Below are 19,188 nucleotides of genomic sequence, written 5' to 3'. Positions count from 1 at the left end.
CAATACATCTAGGAAAACTATAGATGAAAGTAGCAGATTTAGTAATATTAGACTCGGTCCATATAAGGATTGCATGGGCCAATGGATACATCCATAGAAGTCTTATCCCAAATAACCCAAATACCCTCAGAGAACCTTATTGCCTCATTTATGTGATAGCAGTCCAACCTAAATTGCTTAACTATCCTCAACACAATTGGCCCACTTTAATAGACCTCAATTAAAACCAAGACTTTAATATCATTTTTCCTAATCATATCTTTGGCAAGAAGGCCAAAGCCTTTTTTATTTGCTCCACGACAGTTCCATAATTCATGGAAACCATAAAACAAAAAGGGGGCAAAAGGACCAGGGTCTAACGTTACATGTAGTGGGGCATATATTCCCCTTGCAAAAGTCTATCATCTGCTGCTTTCACCAATTCAAGATTTTCTTGAAAAAACCTTCTCATCAGCTCAACCGCGTCCACTTGGTCTTTATTGGAATAAGTTCCTTCCCTATTCATGTTACTTGCATTGTCCACCTGGACTATTTCCATCTGATGTGTCATATAGGTATCCTTAATTAGGGTTGATGCTGCACCAACCCATGCATGGTTCATCTCCCTATTTACCTGTTGACTATATATTTGGAATGTCAGCTTTCTGCTTCTGATCAAGGCTGCTGCTTTTTGGTTTTATCAGATATAGATTAACTTTCCTGTGAGAGGTTTTATTAAATAAATTTCTCCTCCGCTGACTGACGTTATTTTATCTTTAGCATCCATCCTAGGTACTGACCTTTTCCCTTTATCCCTCTGTGGACCATATGCCTGGATGTCTTCATAGCTGCTGCAGATTGTACGGATTCTTTGCCTTCAAGATGAACTCCTGTCTTCGATTTTGGAGCTTGAGAGTTTGTCATCACCACCGGAGATTGCTCCAGTCTACTTTCCTCAAAGCTTTCGACACTGGTTTCATCCTACGCCCTTTCACAATCCTCTTCACCACCATCCAAGCTCTAAAGGCATTATCCACAGGCTTCTCCTACTCAACCTTGTGAGTATCATCACTGTTATTAGCTTTCGACACATTACTTATAGGTTTCGAAGCACTGATGTCCCCTTGAGAGTTAATGTTCACATCATGATTAGAACTTTCATTTCGAAAATCCAGACCACCATCACAGTTCTCCTTGCGATGCTCGTAGCTGCCACATGAGAAGCAAATTAAGTGTAGTCCCTCATATCCGACATTGAGGATGAATTCCTCATTATGAATGTAATCCCAAATCTTAAGTCCGGAAACAAAACTCTTTCTCAGGTTGACTTCCACGCATAATCTAGCAAACCTGGCTTTGTCTATGTCTCCATCACCACATTTTTCCCTCATAAAATATTCTTTGTCAACTTACAACATCTTTCCGAAGATATTTCCAATTCTCCATAGATGTTGCATGGTATAAATTTTGGTTGGGAGGTCAGGAATCCGCAACCAAATGGCTAACTTATTCACCTGTTCATCACAGGGGGTCAAAAAAGGGACGCCAACGCTGTACAATGATGTAATGATCCGCTACTATCTATGGCCCTTCATGGAGTACATGAAAATAGTCCATATCATCATCGAACTTGATCAATTAGTAGTAGTTTCCCAACTTAATCGCTGTGTATTCTCTTATGAGGTTTCATATTATCTGAAGCCTCGCCATTAGTGTCAAAAGCTAATATAGATATAATTCTCTTTTTTCATTCATACTTCTCCTCTTCAATTGAGGTGTACTTATACACATGTAATACTCAGTTTGTTACAAGAGTAATGCCTAAAAGATCTCTAACAGTTTATCTAAAAAACAACTTGCTGAGAATCAGCTTTATCAAACAGAAAAACAAACTCAACTTTTACAACAATAATTTCAAATTTAAACTTCGTAATCTAACACTCCCCCTCAAAGTTGGTGCATGGATGTCATACATGCCTAACTTGCCAATTGTACTCTCTAATGCTTTTCCCGAAACTCCTTTGGTTAAGATATCTGCAAGTTGGTTCTCTGATCTAACAAATGATGTGACAATAACTTGTTGATCCAGTTTCTCTTTTATGAAGTGTCTATCTACTTCAACATGCTTTGTTCTATCATGTTGGACTGGATTATGAGCAATTTCAATAGATGCTTTGTTATCACAATAAAGGCTCATAGGGTGATCATATTTAATACCCAGATCATCTAGAATATTTTTATCCACAAGCGTTCACAAATACAATGAGCCATACCTCTAAATTCGGCTTTAGCACTGGATCTTGCAACAACCTTTTGCTTTTTACTCCTCCATGTGACTAGGTTACCTTCAACTAGTGTAAAATAGCCCAAGGTAGATTGTCTAGTAGTTTTATCTCCAGCCCAATCAGAGTCTGTATATCCTTCAATGCCCTTCTTGCTGGTTTTTGAAAACAGAATGCCTTTCCCAAGTGTTGCTTTTAGGTATCTTAGAATCCTATATACATCCTTCATATGATCTTCACTAGGAGAGTGCATGAACCTGCTTACCACCCCAACTGCGTAGGCTATGTCTGGCCTAGTGTGTGATAAATAAATTAACTTTCCCACTAGTCTCTGATATCTTCCAATGTCTGTCTCTACTTGATTAGGATATATTCCAAGTGTGTGATTCATTTCAATGGGATTCTCAACCGGTTTGCAAGCCATCATTCCAGTTTCTGATAGAAGATCCAAAATATATTTTCTTTGACATGCAAAAATGCTTTTTTCAAATCTTGCAATTCCTATTCCGAGAAAGTACTTTCGGTTTCCCAAATCCTTCATTTCAAATTCGGTTGCCAAAGGTTGCTCAAGGGATTTCATCTCATCCTTGTCATCTCCTGTTAGGATCATATCATCCACATAAACTATTAGAATAGTTATCTTTTGTTCTCTATGTTTATAAAATAGAATATAATCAGAGTTACTCTGTTTGTATCCAAATTTCTTCATTACTAGAGAAAATCACCCGAACTATGCCCTGGGTGATTTCTTGAGCCCATATAATGCTTTTTTAGTTTGCAAACCAGATTATTATTGTCTTTATTCAGCTGCATTCCTGGTGGCACATCCATGTAAACCTCTTCCTCCAAATCCCCATTTAAGAAAGCGTTTTTAACATCAAACTGCTTAAAGGACCAGTCCCTATTAGCTGCTACAGAAAGTAATATCCTTATAGTATTGAGTTTGGCTACTGGAGCAAATGTCTCTTGGTAGTCAACTCCATATTTCTGTGTGTATCCCTTGGCCAGTAGTCTTTCTTTGTATCGGTCAATGCTCCCATCTGCCTTTAATTTCACATTAAACACCCATTTACATCCTATTGTTTTCTTCGCACTTGGTAAATGTGTTAATTCCCAGGTTGAGTTGCTTTGTAGTGCTTCCATCTCTACATTCATAGTTTGTTTTCAGTTTGGATCATTCAATGCTTCCTGCACACTATTTGAAATAGATACAATGGATAATTGGTTAACAGAAAGTGCATATAATTTGGATAGGTGTTGGGTGGATACATATTTGCTAAGGGGATATTTAGCCTTTACTTTAGGATCCGGTTCATAAAACTTCCTAGGCATACCTTTGTTTGGCCGAGATGACCTTCTAGTGTGTATGTCAGATGGTATAGAAGAAGGAGGAATAAGATTTACCTCTGCATTGGTTTCTGGTTTAGTTTCTAAGACAGCTATAGGAGATTCTTGATTTATGTGAGTTAGACAAGGTACCTCAGCAGCATCAGTAGCTGGTTCAGCCGCATCTGGTTGTACAACTTGTTCTCATTTTGGGAATCCAAAGAAGCAGCACCTGGTGGAACATTGTTGGAAGCTGGTGCAGGCAGTGGTGCTACATGAGTGGAGAACAAGACTTCTTCTTCTCCACTGCTTGTACTATTTTGCAGTGAATTCTCCCCCTGAGAAGAAGAGGTGGAATCTCCCCCTGAATAGTAAGGTTCATTTTCCGTGAAGGTGACTTCCGATGTAACATGCATTTTATGAGAGAGATGGTCAAAGCACCGATACCCTTTCTGAATATCTGAGTAGCCCACAAAAATACATTTTTTGGCACAAGGGTCTAATTTTGAGCGCTGAATCTTAGGAATGTGGACATATGTGGTGCAACCGAAGACTCTAGGTGTGAGATTAGAGAGATGGGGTGTAGAAAAGTGGGAGTTAAGGACTTGGTACGGTGTTTGGAATTTAAGAACACTAGAAGGAGTTCGATTTATCAGATAAGCAGCAGAGATTACTACCTCCCCCTAATAGGAAGAAGGAACATCCATTCCAAATAAGGAGGCCCTAACTACTTCCATTAATTTTCTATTCATGCACTCTGCCAATCCGTTTTGTTGGGGGGTATAAGTGCAAGAGGTGTGATGTTTGATCCCATGAGAAAATAAAAAATTACTGAACCCACTATTCATGTATTCCATGCCATTATCCGATTGAAGGATTTGAACTTTGCTACTGTATTGTGTATGGACCATGAAAAGAAATTTTTGGAAAACAGAAAAGACTTCCCCTTTATGTTTTAAAAGACTCACCCAACACATACGGGTACACTCATCAATGAAAGTAACATAATAATAAGATTTTGAAAATGAAGGTACTTGCGCAGGGCCCCATACATCTGAATGGATAACTTGAAATGGGATAGCACTTTTATTCAAACTGGGATAATAAGGAATTCTATGGCTTTTAGCCATTTCACAAACTGAACAATGAAATTCAACAATATTTAAATCATAAAACAAATCTGGAATCAACTTCTTGAGATGTCCAAAGGAGAGGTGTCCAAGTCTTCTATGCCACAACCACACATTATTTTTAGCAGTATCCACAGTAGAAGTTGTAGATGCCCGAGGAGAGGAACTACTGCCACAAGAGGGGACCTCCAAGAAGTAAAGCTTTCCTTGTCTAACACCACAACCAAGAATCTCCTTTGTTTGGTTGTCCTGAAATAAACATTGGGATAGGAGAAAAATAACAGAGCAATTAAGATTAATGGTGAGTTAGCTAACAAAAAGAAGATTAAAGTCTAAAGATGGGACTACCAAAATCGATTCAAGATGTAATCTAGGAGAAAGAGAGAATGAGCCTTCACCAATAATAGCAGAGGTTCCACCATTAGCCATTGAAATCATAGTTTTAGGGGAAGGAGAGAAATTAGACAAGAGGGTATGATCACGGATCATATGATCGGAGGCCCCTGTATCAATTATCCAAGTATCAATTCGAGAGAGTGCAGGGAAGGCATGTGACTTACCAAGTATTCCTTCATATATAGCATGGGCCGAAGGAGGAGAGAGAACTGGATCAGATGCAGGGAAGGCATGTGACTTACCAAGTGTTCCTTCATATACAACATGGGCCGAAGGAGGAGAGTGGGGTTCGGTTTCAGCCATCACAGAAGAAAATTTTTTTCTTCAATCCCACCACATAAAGCATTTATATTAATCCAAAATTCAAATCACACTAAGAGATAGTATGTCTCATCTTTCGGCGCTTCCTCTTTAGCCTCCTCATACGCTTCTTCTTCCACTTGGCTGAAATTTGGGAACAGCTTTAGGGATTGGAAAAAAGGTGTGATGGTACGGATAAGAGACCGAAGAAAAGGTGTGATGGTACGGAAGAAATTTGGGAACAGCTTTAGGATTTGGAAAAAATGGTGTGATGATACGGGTAAGAGACCAAAGACCAAAGAATGAATAAAAACAGAACATAAGCGATGTGGGACTAATATTGATCCTGGATCATAACACAGCTGATACCATGTCAAAAGCTAATACAGATATAATTCTCTTTTTTCATTCATACTTCTCCTCTTCAATTGAGGTGTACTTATACACATGTAATACTCAGTTTGTTACAAGAGTAACGCCTAAAAGATCTCTAACAGTCTATCTAAAAAACAACTTGCTGAGAATTAGCTTTATCAAACAAAAAAACAAACTCAACTTTTACAACAATAATTTCAAATTTAAACTTCCTAATCTAACATTTTTTTTTACAGATATAACAGGCCCAGCCTACCTGTGCTAAGAAATTCCACAAGAGAAAGTGGGGGGCGGCGAGGTTTGAACCCGGGACACGAAGCTTTGATACCACTTGATAAGAATTTTGGGATACACCACCCCAAAAGCTAGCTCAAAGGGTGGGAGTACCCAAGGCCTTATAAACTCCACATTAGTTGCTTATACAACCAATGTGGGACTATGTATCTCAACAATTAGGAACTTGAGAGCAATTTTCTTCCCCATCAGTTTGATGATCAATGCATTTTGCCACTTTTTGCGATCTTCTTTGTGTTGCTTCCTTTAGAAGACATACGATGGACACAAAGGGTCATTCGTGCCTTCAGGGCCCGTTTGGTACGCAGGATTCTTAGAGATTCCCGAAAAACTGAATTTTTCTAAATTTTTAATTTTCAGATATTATCGTAAACTGAATTAAAAATTATATTTCTGAAAATTGAGATTTTCGGACAAAAAAAATTTCTCCTCTACCAAACGTCCCCTCAGGGTATACTTCATCATGCATCTCTTCTTCGTCCTCCTCCTTTTTTTGCTTTGAGATCCAATTATCTTCATTGCTTTATGAAGTATAACCATCATTGTTAAGACAACGGACTTTGTCCATGTATGATACCAGCTTCCTTCTTTTTTTGACAATAGCATTCCTTCTTGTGTGGATGGTGTTGAAGCCACCAACCCTTCATTCTCGCCTTCGTTTTTACCATTATCTAGAATTTCATTGTCCATGGTTTTGTCATTCAGGTCTCCTGGTCCTTTAGGCTTCTTTACACTCCTTGCTAAAGCATCTCCTTCCTCAATCGAAGGGTCTCTCTTCAGGCCTCTACTAACCTTGTCTCCGCTTATGAAGATAGAAAGACCTCTCTTCTCTCCATTGATATTTTTTGTTGGATCTGACTAACACTAAATTTGATAGTGTAACTTTGTAGCTTGAGCTTGATTACTTTTGTCTTAAGTCTGTAAATAGCCAAAAAGGGAAAAGAATGCAAAAAGTGTGGGTTCATGGAAAGTTCCAGAAGCCTGCATTGAATTAGTTGTTAATAATCTCTCTTGGCGTGCTTTGCGAAGTCGGAAGAAAATATACAAATGTTAGATTTTATCATTGATTATTTTCAGCTACGCTGAAGATTGTAAAAGAGAGACAGCTAGAAAAGACAAGATGTAAACTCTGTTGTTTCTGTATTCCTTTATTCTCTCTCCCGAATTTCAGTGTGTTGAGAATCTAAAATTGTTAATTATTGAAAAGCAAGTATAGAAAATCTCTTGGGCTGTAGTCCAAATTATCTATTTGTGAACTCGTTTCCATTTGTTGAATTAAATGTCTCTAGGAACCAAAATGTCTTTTCTTAAAAGTTTTTTGTTAATCTGGAAATCACAATCAGATTCATGCGTTGGGCAATAAATTCCAAATAGATAAATAAACAGTGGATTAAGCAATAGTTGTTTCAGTGTCAGCCTATTAGGTGGAGAATCAGGAGTGAGGTGAGCCGTCAGGAATGTTTATTGGTATAGTTTCATGGAATGAGTGTGGACAATGATGGACAGTGCTGCATTATTTATAATCAACCTAAGCTTTGCTTACTTACTGGTGGTGCCCAAAATTTTATACCAGGCTAATTAACAAATAAAATTAGGATAAAATGGACAAATTAGTTCAATTACTAACAGTGTTAAAGGTGGCCTTGGATAGAATAAAACCACCGGGGGTAATTGATAAGAAAAAAAACATAAGGTGTAAGTGATAAAAAAAATAAACCACGAGAGGGTTTATAAACTTTCCCTAAAATAAATGAGTTTGACAGAGTATTTAACAACCAAACTCAAATGGTTGATAAATTTCTCAACTCATTTACATTACGTGGTTAATGAATTCACGTATATAGGAAGCAATAAAAAATTAAATTTAATCTTATGTCATATTATCACTTGTTGACTTGAATTTTGCAAAGTATATTAAAAACAATATTGTTATGAGTGGACACCAACTATGACAATAGGTGATAGGGTAAGTGTTTAGGATGAGTTGCCGATGAATATGATATGATCTTCACAAGGTATGGTTCTGGTGTATGAATAAGTCTTGAATTAATAGCTAAATGTAATGTAACTAAAGTGTCCCCATTTGGTACTATTCGTGTATTTATAGGGTGTTCCCAGATGGCAGTTATGGTGGTCATGGCCTTAATATTCAGGATGATCGTGGGTATGGAATAGAGGGAAAGGATTGTGGGTTCGAACCCACAGAGCATTAGTCGAAAGAGAGGGATTCAGGGAACTGGTCTCCAGCCTCTAAATGGGCCTAATTCATGGGCTTGAACCCAATGGACCTATCAAGATATAATTCGAGAATGAATACAAATACATACTTTACTTGATTACATAAATTAGTTGTTTTAAGCATTTCATTGCATTTGGGAGGATTTTTATTAGAAGTGTCGTTATATAAGGGACGAATTTCGTTTTAAAGGTGATTGTCTAATGACTTTGGAAACCAATGGAGCAAATAAATAATCTTCAAGGAAATAATCTCGGATGAACTTGTAATTTACTTTCATTAATCATACGATTATTTATACTATTGAGTTTTCTTCAATTTTAATATTGTGTATGAATTAATAGTTCGATTTTTGTTTATTTTCTTGAACACATAATGTACGCATAAAGAATTTAAATTTTATTATCTTAATTATCTCTTTCGAACAAGTCAAAATTTTTCGATATCTCTACGACTCAGCTGGCATCAATTATAAAATTAAATTATCAAAAGCCACTAGGATTGACCTAATGGTGAGGGGTTTGCGTAGGTTGTATTAGGTTATGTATTCAATTTTCACTTGTATAAAAAAAAATTATATTTTGATCAATTTTTTCGATATCTCTACGACTCAGCTGGCATCAATTATAAAATTAAATTATCAAATTTAAAATATTAGTATCATAAATATTTATTTAATAACTATATTTTGAAAGACACTAGGATTGATCTAATGGTGAGGGGTTTGCGTAGATTGTATTAAGTTATGTGTTCAATTTTCACTTGTATCCAAAAAAATAATTATATTTTGATCAATTTTTTTGATATCTCTACGACTCAGCTGGCATCAATTATAAAATTAAATTATCAAATTTAAAATATTAGTATCTTAAATCTTCATTTAATAGCTATATTTTGAAAACCACTATGATTGATCTAATGGTGAGGGGTTTTGGTGGGTTATATTAGGTTATGTGTTCAATTCTCACTTGTATAAAAAAAAACTATATTTTGATCAATTTTGATTTTAATTTACTATAAATATAATATTTCATGACTATTTAATATATTATCACATCATACAAAAATATTGATTAAAGTTAGTAAGAAATCAAGATGTCTATCAAACTCTTTTATTGATATAGTAATATTAATTAATTAAATGGGTATCATATTTAAAGAGAAATATAATTTATTTTGAATATTTCTAACAATAGCATTGCATAATAATTACTATAATCTAATTTATGTTGTTAAATTATTAAAATGATGTGAATGACTATATAATTAGGATTTGATGTTTCTCATTCTATAGGAGATAAAATTATATCATATACATACATAAAAGTATATGGGGTCATGTGATTGAAGAAAGAGAAAGAAAACATGAGTCCCACATACTTTTAGAGGGTGTATTGGATTAAGATTTTAAAAGACTAATTTGAAATGAAATTTTTTATAGATTTTAAAAGACTATCTAGAATTGTAATTACTTTAAAGACTTTTTATAAAAGACTTTTTTTACAATCAAAATTTTATAAGATTTAATTTTAAAGGATTTTAATAAAATTTATAACATTTGAAAGGACAATATGAATTTAAAAAATCTTAAAAAACCATATTAATTTTTAACAAACATTTAAAATTACAAGAGTTAATAAAAAAATAACAAAGAAATGCAATGATATTAATAAAAAAATTAAAACCTAATATAATTTTCTCAATCGGTAATTTGATGTAACTTAATGTCCTACTAAGCAGCAGCTCTCCACATATCTAAAGCTATATTAACCCTCCACGCATTAGCATCTTCTCGTTGCTACTCTTGGGTTTGACTAATGAGTTGAAATTATCTTGTTCATTAACTAGTGATACTGAAGATGATGATAGATCTATTGGTTCAATTGAAAATTCATCTGAACAATATTCTTTGCGAAAAAAGTTGTGTTATATATGCTAGCACAAGCTTTATTTGTGTTTTAAATGGAAACAGAGATGCTGACTTAAAAATTGTGAACCGTGATTTAAAAATGTCAAATATTCTCTCAATTACATTTCTCAATAATGCATGACGAAGATTAAACAATTCATTTTCATTTCGAGGGTTATTACCATGACCTGTAAAATCTTACAGATGATATCACACACCTCGAAATGGAGCTAAAAATTGGCGTCGATTGGGAAGTCCACAATCCACAAGGAAATATTTACCTAATTATATTACAATACATATAAAATTAGTATGAAAACTAAAAAAAATATTTATTATTTAAAAAACATATAACTCATTGACGAAAGCAAGTTATGCAATAGTAACAATGATTTTTTCCTTGTTTTTCAACAAATGAATATTGAAATTTTGTGTCTTGTTGTGTGCCTAATATGGTGCATAAAAAGTCTTGAGAAAAATTTATCAGAAATATAGTGTTTATTAAATATGTTTATCGTCAACGTATTACCAGCGTTAAGAGAAATATATCAAAAAAAATAAAATGGAACACGTCATTAGAGACGACAATCACAACCATAAATCATTAATTAATCACAAAGAAGAATAGCATAAAGAGGAATGTCAAAACCAGAGAAAATATATGAGAGTAAAAAAAGAACATAACTTGAATTTGAGAAAAATGTTAGGGTAGATTATGAGACACTGCAATATAAAAATCTCAATAAATCCCAGGATTAGGGTGAGATTGTGAAAGAGACATGTCATTTATTTTTCTCTCTAAAAAGTCTCACAAAATTCATATTAATAGAAAATCCATTAAAATCGTTAGATTTTTTAGTACTACAACATTATTTTTTCTTTGTTTAAAATCCTGATTGAATACCACCGGATTTGGACGGACTCTAAAATAATATTTTAAAATCCTAATCGAATACCACATAATTTTTTTTACAAATTTTTAAATTCATAATTGAATATAATGGATTTTTTTATTCAAAAGTAATACTTTAAAATCTCAATCCAATACACTCCTTATATATAGAGAAAAATATTTCTCAAGCAGCTTGAGATATATTTATCTCCGACCACCCCAAAACTACGTCATTTTGTTTATTTATTTCCTTATATTAATTGATTCACCTTTGAATGGTTATGATTCTGTTTTTCTCTCTCTTCCTTTATCACCATTAATCCATCTTTGTACGGTTATGATTTAGAAGCCGAAGATAAAGTTATCTCAAGTAGCTTGGGAAATGATAAGCCCTAATATATATATATATACATAGGAAAAAACATTTCTCCGACAACTTGAGATAAGTTTATCTCCGACCACCCCAAAATGACGTTGTTTTTATTTATTTATTTTCTTATATTAATTGATTCACCTTTGAATGGTTATGATTCTCTTTTTCTCTCTCTTCCTTTATTACCATTGATCCATCTTTGTATGGTTATGATTTAGTAGCCGAAGATGAAATTATCTCCGGCAGCTTGAGAAATGATAAGCCCATATATATGTATAAATATATATATATATGAGAAAAATATTTCTTCGGCAACTTGAGATAAGTTTATCTCCGGCCACCCCAAAACTATATCGTTTTGTTTATTTATTTTCTTATATTAATTGATTCACCTTTGAATGATTATGATTATCTTTTTCTCTCTTCCTTTATCATCCTTGATCTATCTTTGTATGGTTATAATTTAGTAGCCGGAGATAAAATTATCTTAAGCAGCTTGAGAAATGATAAGCCCTACATATATATATATATATATATATATATATATATATATATATATATATATATGAGGTAGGATCCTTTGGCACCAGTGTCAAATTTCAAATTTGACACCTTATCTGAGAACCATTAGATCAAAAAAGATCAATGGCTCTGATTTGTAAGCATGTGATACCATTAATCTTTTTTGATCTAATGACTCTAAGATGAGGTGTCAAATTTCAATTTGACACTGATATCAAAGGATCATATATATGTGTGTGTGTGTATGTGTGTGTGTGTGTGTGGGGAAGGATATACTTACCACCAAAAAAAGTTTACAACCTTTACAACTAACCTAATCACCATTGATTTCCGTCAATCTAATGGTTATAATTTATTGGAAATTATTGGATCGCATTTATTAATTAATATTTATTTCCAATAAATTATAACCATTAGATTGACGAAAAATCAACGGTGATTAGGTTAGTTGTAAATGTGGTAAATTTTTTTGGTGATAAGTATATCTTGTCCCTATATATATATATATATATATATATATATATATATATATATAGGGCAAGTTATATTTACAAACTTTTTTGTTTACAAACTCTTACAAACAACACTATGTAGGACCGGTCCTACATTAATCACACAGTGTACGACCGGTCCTACATTAGTGTAATTGCAAAAAAAGTTTGTAAATAGATCATGTCCCTATATATATATACATATATATAAGGTAGGTTATATTTACAATCTTTTATTTTACAGCCTCTTACAACCATATTTTAACACCGTTGATTTCCGCCAATCAACGGTTATGATTTTTGCAAATTAAACTCATTAATTAATTATTAATTTATAATAAATGATAACCGTTGATTGGCGAAAATCAACGGTGTTAAGATATGGTTGTAAGAGGTTGTAAAAAAAAGGTTGTGAGTATATCCTTCCTCTATATATATATATATATATATATATATATATATATATATATATATATATATATATATATATATATAGGGGCAGGATATACTTATTACCAAAAAAGTTTATCACTTTTACAACCAACCTAATCACCGTTGATTTCTGTCAATCTAACGGTTATAATTTCTTAAATTTATTGGGAATTAATAATTAATTAATAAATGCGACCCAATAATTTTCAATAAATTATAACCGTTAGATTGACGAAAATCAATGATAATTAAATTGGTTGTAAAAATAATAAAAAAAATTTGGTGATAAATATATTCTTCTGCTTACTCGTTACTAATTTACTCCTTACTAATATGTATTAACGATGCAATAATGCACAATCAAAACAAGTAGGCTCGCTTCGGATGATGAAAAGAAAGAGGCTCAGATTTTTTTCTTTTAAATTTAGAAAAGCTGGGATGATGTACATTAGGCTCAGTTATTAATGGAATTCACATGGGTGCTCAACTCCACATATAGCTTTTTCTACCGACCCAATAAATAAAAACAGTTCCGTTATGACGATCGCACGGATTGTGTTGGGGTCGGTGGTCAACAACAACAATTGCATTTATATTGAGACAATCGTTATCGACTTAACGGGTGTAGCTTATTTCGCAACATAAAGTGGAAATATAATTAGGATCGCTATATGTAAAAAAAAAAAAAAACAATCGCGTGTATTTTTAGAATAGTTTAAGAATAAAAAACATTAAATTTTAAATACATTAAATACTATATTTTTAGTCAATGTTTTTATTTTTATTTTTTAGGCCTTAACGTTTATTTACCGTATTTGTTTTCATTGATTCGTCAATATTAGAAAGGAATCCGACGGCTGCCCCTAGCATTCGGTCAATCAAATGAAAATTTAATGCAAAGAAAGTAATATGTGCTTAATTATTATTTTTTTAAAAGTCTGATGTCCTTCAATAAATGAAAAAAAAAATAGTGACTAGCTGTTGATATATTTATCAACAATGATTGATTTATGACAAGGAGTTTTTTTTTTTTTGCATTACATGAGAATTGAACACACACCACTACACTACATACACCACCTAACACACACCCCACACCACTAGGCTAATCCTAGTGGATTATGACAAGGAGTTTCTTTCCCTTAATTAGAAATTTAAAATTCAAATCCTGAAAATAAAACTGTGAGGTTTTAGAATTAGTTAATTTAAATTTTCAAATTCGTTTTTAAGCACGTATTACTTTGTCTACCAAATTTTTTGTAAATTATCAAATATATGATTTTTTAAATATTTCCTTATTATAAGAATTCAGGACATTGCTAACTAATATTAAAAATTATTTAATATTTTTCTTAATTTTCCTGCAATGCATTAAATGACAAATAAAAATGAACAACATTTATTACAAAAAAAAATGAACAACATACAGCCATTAAATGAGGAAGATATTTTAATTATAAAATTCTTGGTTCAACAGCAACAACCTTGGACACTTGTATCTTATTCTATATTCTTGAATTCTCAAATAATAATCAAAAAAGGAAAGATAGTAAAAGGAGAACATATAAATATCAGAATGGACACTGCATCGAGAACATTTTTAGCGCTTTTGCATCACCAATTACTCAGTGGTCTGGGCCAATTAAAATTGAATATATATATTTATTTTTTTTGGAGTTACCCAACCCTAATTATCTCTTTGAGACGAGTTGGTTCCCTCCGGTATCCCCACGAGCTTCGACTCTTTGAGCCGGCTATGAAACTAATCCGGAGTGCGGGGGACTAATTGAATATTTTTTGTAATATGTGTACGGAGGAGGGAAAAAAAATTATTCAAATATCAATTTTTAAATGAAAGGATCACATAGTTAGGGTTTACTAAAAAAAATCCGACTGCATGATGCATTAAAATTAGCTGTTTATACTTGGTTGACTAAGTTTACTATAGAGTACGTACTAGCAATAAGTGAGCTCCTCATTTGTCAATACAATAAATTCAAATCTTTATGGGGTGGCAACGAGACAGTAACCCATAACAACAGTTAAAAATAAAACAACAAAATATAAAAAGAAAATATTACAGAGAAATGATATAATATAAAACTATAAACTTAAATTAATAAGTGATGGATTTTCAATCATTTTATATTATATTTTCAGATAAGATATTATAAGACATTAAAGTGAAGACAAATCACACACAGTTCAATTTCGAGTTCAAATAATATTTTACAATACTCTATGCCACTCCAAATATAAGAGAGCCTTATTATATAAACCACTACATCCAAGTCCTAGAATGCACACACACACACAGCAATCTCGACTCAAATAAACAAGTACACACATACGTTCATCATTAAAACTAAGTAATCAAACTCTTCATCGATGATGTCAAGCATGAGAGTGATTCTCATCATTCTCACCCTAATCAACACAGTTGCTCCAAAGAGAGCAGAAGGTGTTCGTGCTTTCTTTGTGTTCGGGGACTCACTTGTTGACAGTGGCAACAACAATTACTTGCCAACCACCGCACGCGCTGACTCTCCTCCCTACGGAATCGACTATCCCACCCGTCGCCCCACCGGTCGCTTCTCCAATGGCTTCAACCTCCCTGACCTTATCAGTAATTTCACCTTTATTTTTATTTTTTTTGTTCATGTTCTTTGCACCTTGAATGTGTTACAACTAGATTTTATCCTCAGATATTAAAATTCAACGTGATGGTGTAAAGAGAAGTTTTTTATATCTATCTCTCTTTTATAAACATCAAATAAATCTCTTTTATAAGAGATCATTTTCCTACCTCACCCAAAAGCGAGATTTTTAGGAAGCAAAAATTTTTTATCAGAAAAATACAATTACTGAAAAATGGTAGGAAAATAAGTTTAAGAGAAAAGTTTAAAAAAAGATAATTGGTTGACCAAAATATTACCGGAGAAATTTGCAACAGTATTATTGTGAAACATTTTTTATTACACCATTTTTTCACTTTCCCGGCCATATCCAAAATACCACGCCTCACGGTGTATTTTGGAACAGTGTTATTGTGCCAAAAATCAACACAAACCACGTTTCCTATCCTTTCAAGGTGCCTGGTATTCTTTTTTCCAATAGCTTGTACCAAACATAGATACACCAATATTCATCCACACTTTCCCATCAAATCCAAAATAAAATCTATACCAAACACACCCTAGACCCTAGTAGCAAAGGGTTTTTCAAGAGAAACATTGTTACGTTGATATACTCCACCTTGTCATGAGAAACATACACAAGTTGGTCAATAAACACTATTTAACATGTTTTCGAAGAGATATATAAATACAAAATTTTTATCACAAATTCAGTTTAAATTTTAACATCAAAGATCTATTCTATGCTACAACACATGCATGTTATTATATGGGGTGTGAGTGAAATGTGAATATTGTTGTAGGCCAGCATATTGGGTCTGAACCCACATTGTCATACTTGAGCCCTCAACTCACTGGACAAAAGCTCTTGATTGGGGCCAATTTCGCTTCCGCGGGGATTGGAATCCTTAACGACACCGGCGTCCAATTTGTAAACCTATGTTTTCTCTCTATCTGTATATTCATATAACATTATAGATATTACTTAGTTAATTAACATTTGAAACAAAGTTTAATTAACAATATGGGGTACCACATTTTCAACTTTCAGGTGGGGATAATAAGAATGTTTCAGCAGTTTGCATTGTTCCAGCAATATCAACAAAGGTTAAGTGCAGAGGTAGGAGCAGGAAAGGCAAAGAAAATAGTGAACGGAGCATTGGTACTGATAACAGTAGGTGGTAACGACTTTGTTAACAACTATTTCGTGACTCCTGTCTCTGCAAGGTCTCGCCAATTCACTGTCCCCCAGTTCTGCCGCTACCTTATCTCTGAGTATCGAAAAATTCTCATGGTAAATCTTTTTTTTTTTTTCATTTCTAACTTATATTTTTATATGTCAATTATTCAATCACATATTATGACGCGTTTGGATGATTTTTTTAAGAAAAAAATGCTTTTTTTAGTTTGAATGTCTGCTTTTTAAAAAAACAGAAAAACAAAAAGCCGAAACTTTATTTTTTTTTGCAAGCTAAAAATTTTAGTTTTTAAAAAAAGCATAAGTTAAAAGTCAAATATTTTTTTTCAAAATTCAAATATTTAAAAAAAATCTAAATAACTTTAGTTTTTGTTAAAAAAACACTCCTAAAATAAGCAAAGCATAAAAAACACTTTTTTAGAAGACTATCCAAACGGGCCTAATAGAAGATGTGATAGGTGATACTTTACAAATAAATTTTCATTCTTAAATAAGAATTTAATATTTGATATATATAAAATGGGAAGAGTTATATTTACAAACTCTTACAAACTACGCTATGTACTCCTCTGGAAGTACACTAGGTTTCACTAATATTTCCGAGAATACATAGTGTGATTTGTAAAAATTTATAAAAAAATTTGTTAACGAATCATTCCCCGTATAAAATTATTGAAGCCATGTTTCTTCTTAACTCAGGTCATAGAGGTTTTTATTTTTATTTTTTAAAAATCTCCATTACACAAAAAAAAAAAAAAAAAAAAAATGTATGATTACTAGCTAGAAATGCAAGGTTTTTGTTTTTCCTCTTTCTTTTAGGTTATCAAAATGCAAAGTTCATCCTCTCTTTCTTTTGTTTTTCATATGCTGCAATCCTATTGATATGGGCTCATTTAGTTGAAATGGTACAATGAATGATAATGCAGAGGTTGTTTGAGTTGGGAGCAAGAAGGGTGCTTGTTACCGGAGCTGGCCCACTGGGCTGTGTTCCTTCTCAGCTGGCTACAAGAAGCACAAACGGAGAGTGTGTTGTTGAGTTACAACAGGCAGCACTGACTTTCAACTCCCTTCTGGTCCAGCTCATCACACAACTCAACACCAATGTGGGCTCTGATGTTTTTGTTGCAGTCAATGCTTTCCAAATGAACATGAACTTCATCACCAACCCTGAAAAATTTGGTCTCTTCAACATTTACTTAATTTAATTTCCCTGCTTTCTATTTCTTTCTCTCTTTTTTATTTTGAAATTTTACTTATATTTGTGTTTCATTTAATAAGATCTTACTTATAGTCCAATGTTTCTAGCTAAATGTAGCCACCAATGTTTACCTTCAATTGTTGTTGTGAACAGGTTTTATTACATCAAAGGTAGCATGTTGTGGTCAAGGTCGCTTCAACGGGGTGGGAGTATGCAATTCTTTGTCAAACTTGTGCCCAAACCGTGATGTCTATGCGTTTTGGGACCCTTATCACCCAACTCAACGTGCTTTGGGGTTTGTCGTCCGAGACATCTTTAGCGGAACTTCTGACTATATGTACCCCATGAACCTTAGCACCATCATGGCCATGGACTCCAACATCTAACATAAGAGGCCTTTGATTATATCATTGGTCATTGAATGTGACTCCAAAATACAGAACGGCACAAAAGCTTAATTGCAATTGCAATTGCAATTATATGTGCTTGGATCTGTGATTTACTATTACACTTTTTAAGCTTTCCAAATATCATATATATGCATATGCAGTATCACTTCTACTTTGTGTAATAATGCTATGTCTACCTCCGATGAAATGGGTGAAAGTTTCATTGTAATTTAAATTTAAAATCTGAAGTTATCTGCCAATAGTTTATGTTTTGATTTATTGTAAATTTGTGATCTGGTCATTTTACTTTCTAAGTATGTTACAATCTTGCGAGAGGCTTAAAGGGACATTATCAACAATAATACTCCTTCGAATTCACAGCCGAACGTTATCTTTAATATCTAGCATAGTCTAACAATGTTGGGCCAATGTAAAGATACACCCTAAGACAAAAACATTTTTGGAGTGACCTGTTTAATAAGCCACATTTAAAAAAATAATGGATCCAGCCTAACTAGACCTAATAATTTTGTTAGGTCCATTTTAAATTTTTTTTTTTTTGTTTTTTGGAAATAAGGGAAATAAACAAAAGCAACTATAATCTACAGAATTAAAAAATCTTCTTAGGACGTTATCTGTGTGAAGAGAAATAAGACCACTTAATTGTAATTATACAATTATATATAAAATGGTCAAGATTGGTTTTACTTAAAATTAATTTTGACGGTCCTTATTATATTAAATGGTCAATTTTAGCTCTTATCAGTTATCACGATTATGTTGTCTCACTTGATCATCGATGTAAATATCGAATGCTTATACCATTTAAT

General features: G+C 33.1%; 1 protein-coding gene across 1 annotated transcript; it reads left to right on the top strand.

Moving 5' to 3' along the window:
• The first annotated feature begins 15,319 nt into the window (after positions 1-15,319).
• Positions 15,320-18,355, top strand: LOC133311568 (GDSL esterase/lipase At4g28780-like). Its single transcript, XM_061512627.1, has 5 exons — positions 15,320-15,563; positions 16,377-16,504; positions 16,625-16,867; positions 17,698-17,950; positions 18,123-18,355. The coding sequence occupies exons 1-5, from the start codon at positions 15,326-15,328 to the stop codon at positions 18,353-18,355; spliced, it is 1,095 nt and encodes a 364-aa protein (XP_061368611.1). The 5' UTR covers positions 15,320-15,325.
• Positions 18,356-19,188: the final 833 nt, after the last annotated feature.

The sequence above is a fragment of the Gastrolobium bilobum genome, unplaced genomic scaffold, assembly GCF_033153095.1.
Source record: "Gastrolobium bilobum isolate Gb01-03AN ecotype WA unplaced genomic scaffold, APGP_CSIRO_Gbil_v1 utg15846, whole genome shotgun sequence".
Taxonomy (NCBI): Eukaryota; Viridiplantae; Streptophyta; class Magnoliopsida; order Fabales; family Fabaceae; genus Gastrolobium; species Gastrolobium bilobum.
This window is presented reverse-complemented; position numbering and strand designations above follow the sequence as displayed.

Excerpts from the sequence above, each read along its gene's own strand:
- LOC133311568 (XM_061512627.1), top strand. The coding sequence starts at position 15,326 with ATGATGTCAAGCATGAGAGTGATTCTCATCATTCTCACCCTAATCAAC. Across the intron at positions 16,505-16,624 it reads ACGACACCGGCGTCCAATTT|GTGGGGATAATAAGAATGTT; the intron begins GTAAACCTATGT and ends TTCAACTTTCAG. Across the intron at positions 16,868-17,697 it reads AGTATCGAAAAATTCTCATG|AGGTTGTTTGAGTTGGGAGC; the intron begins GTAAATCTTTTT and ends ATGATAATGCAG.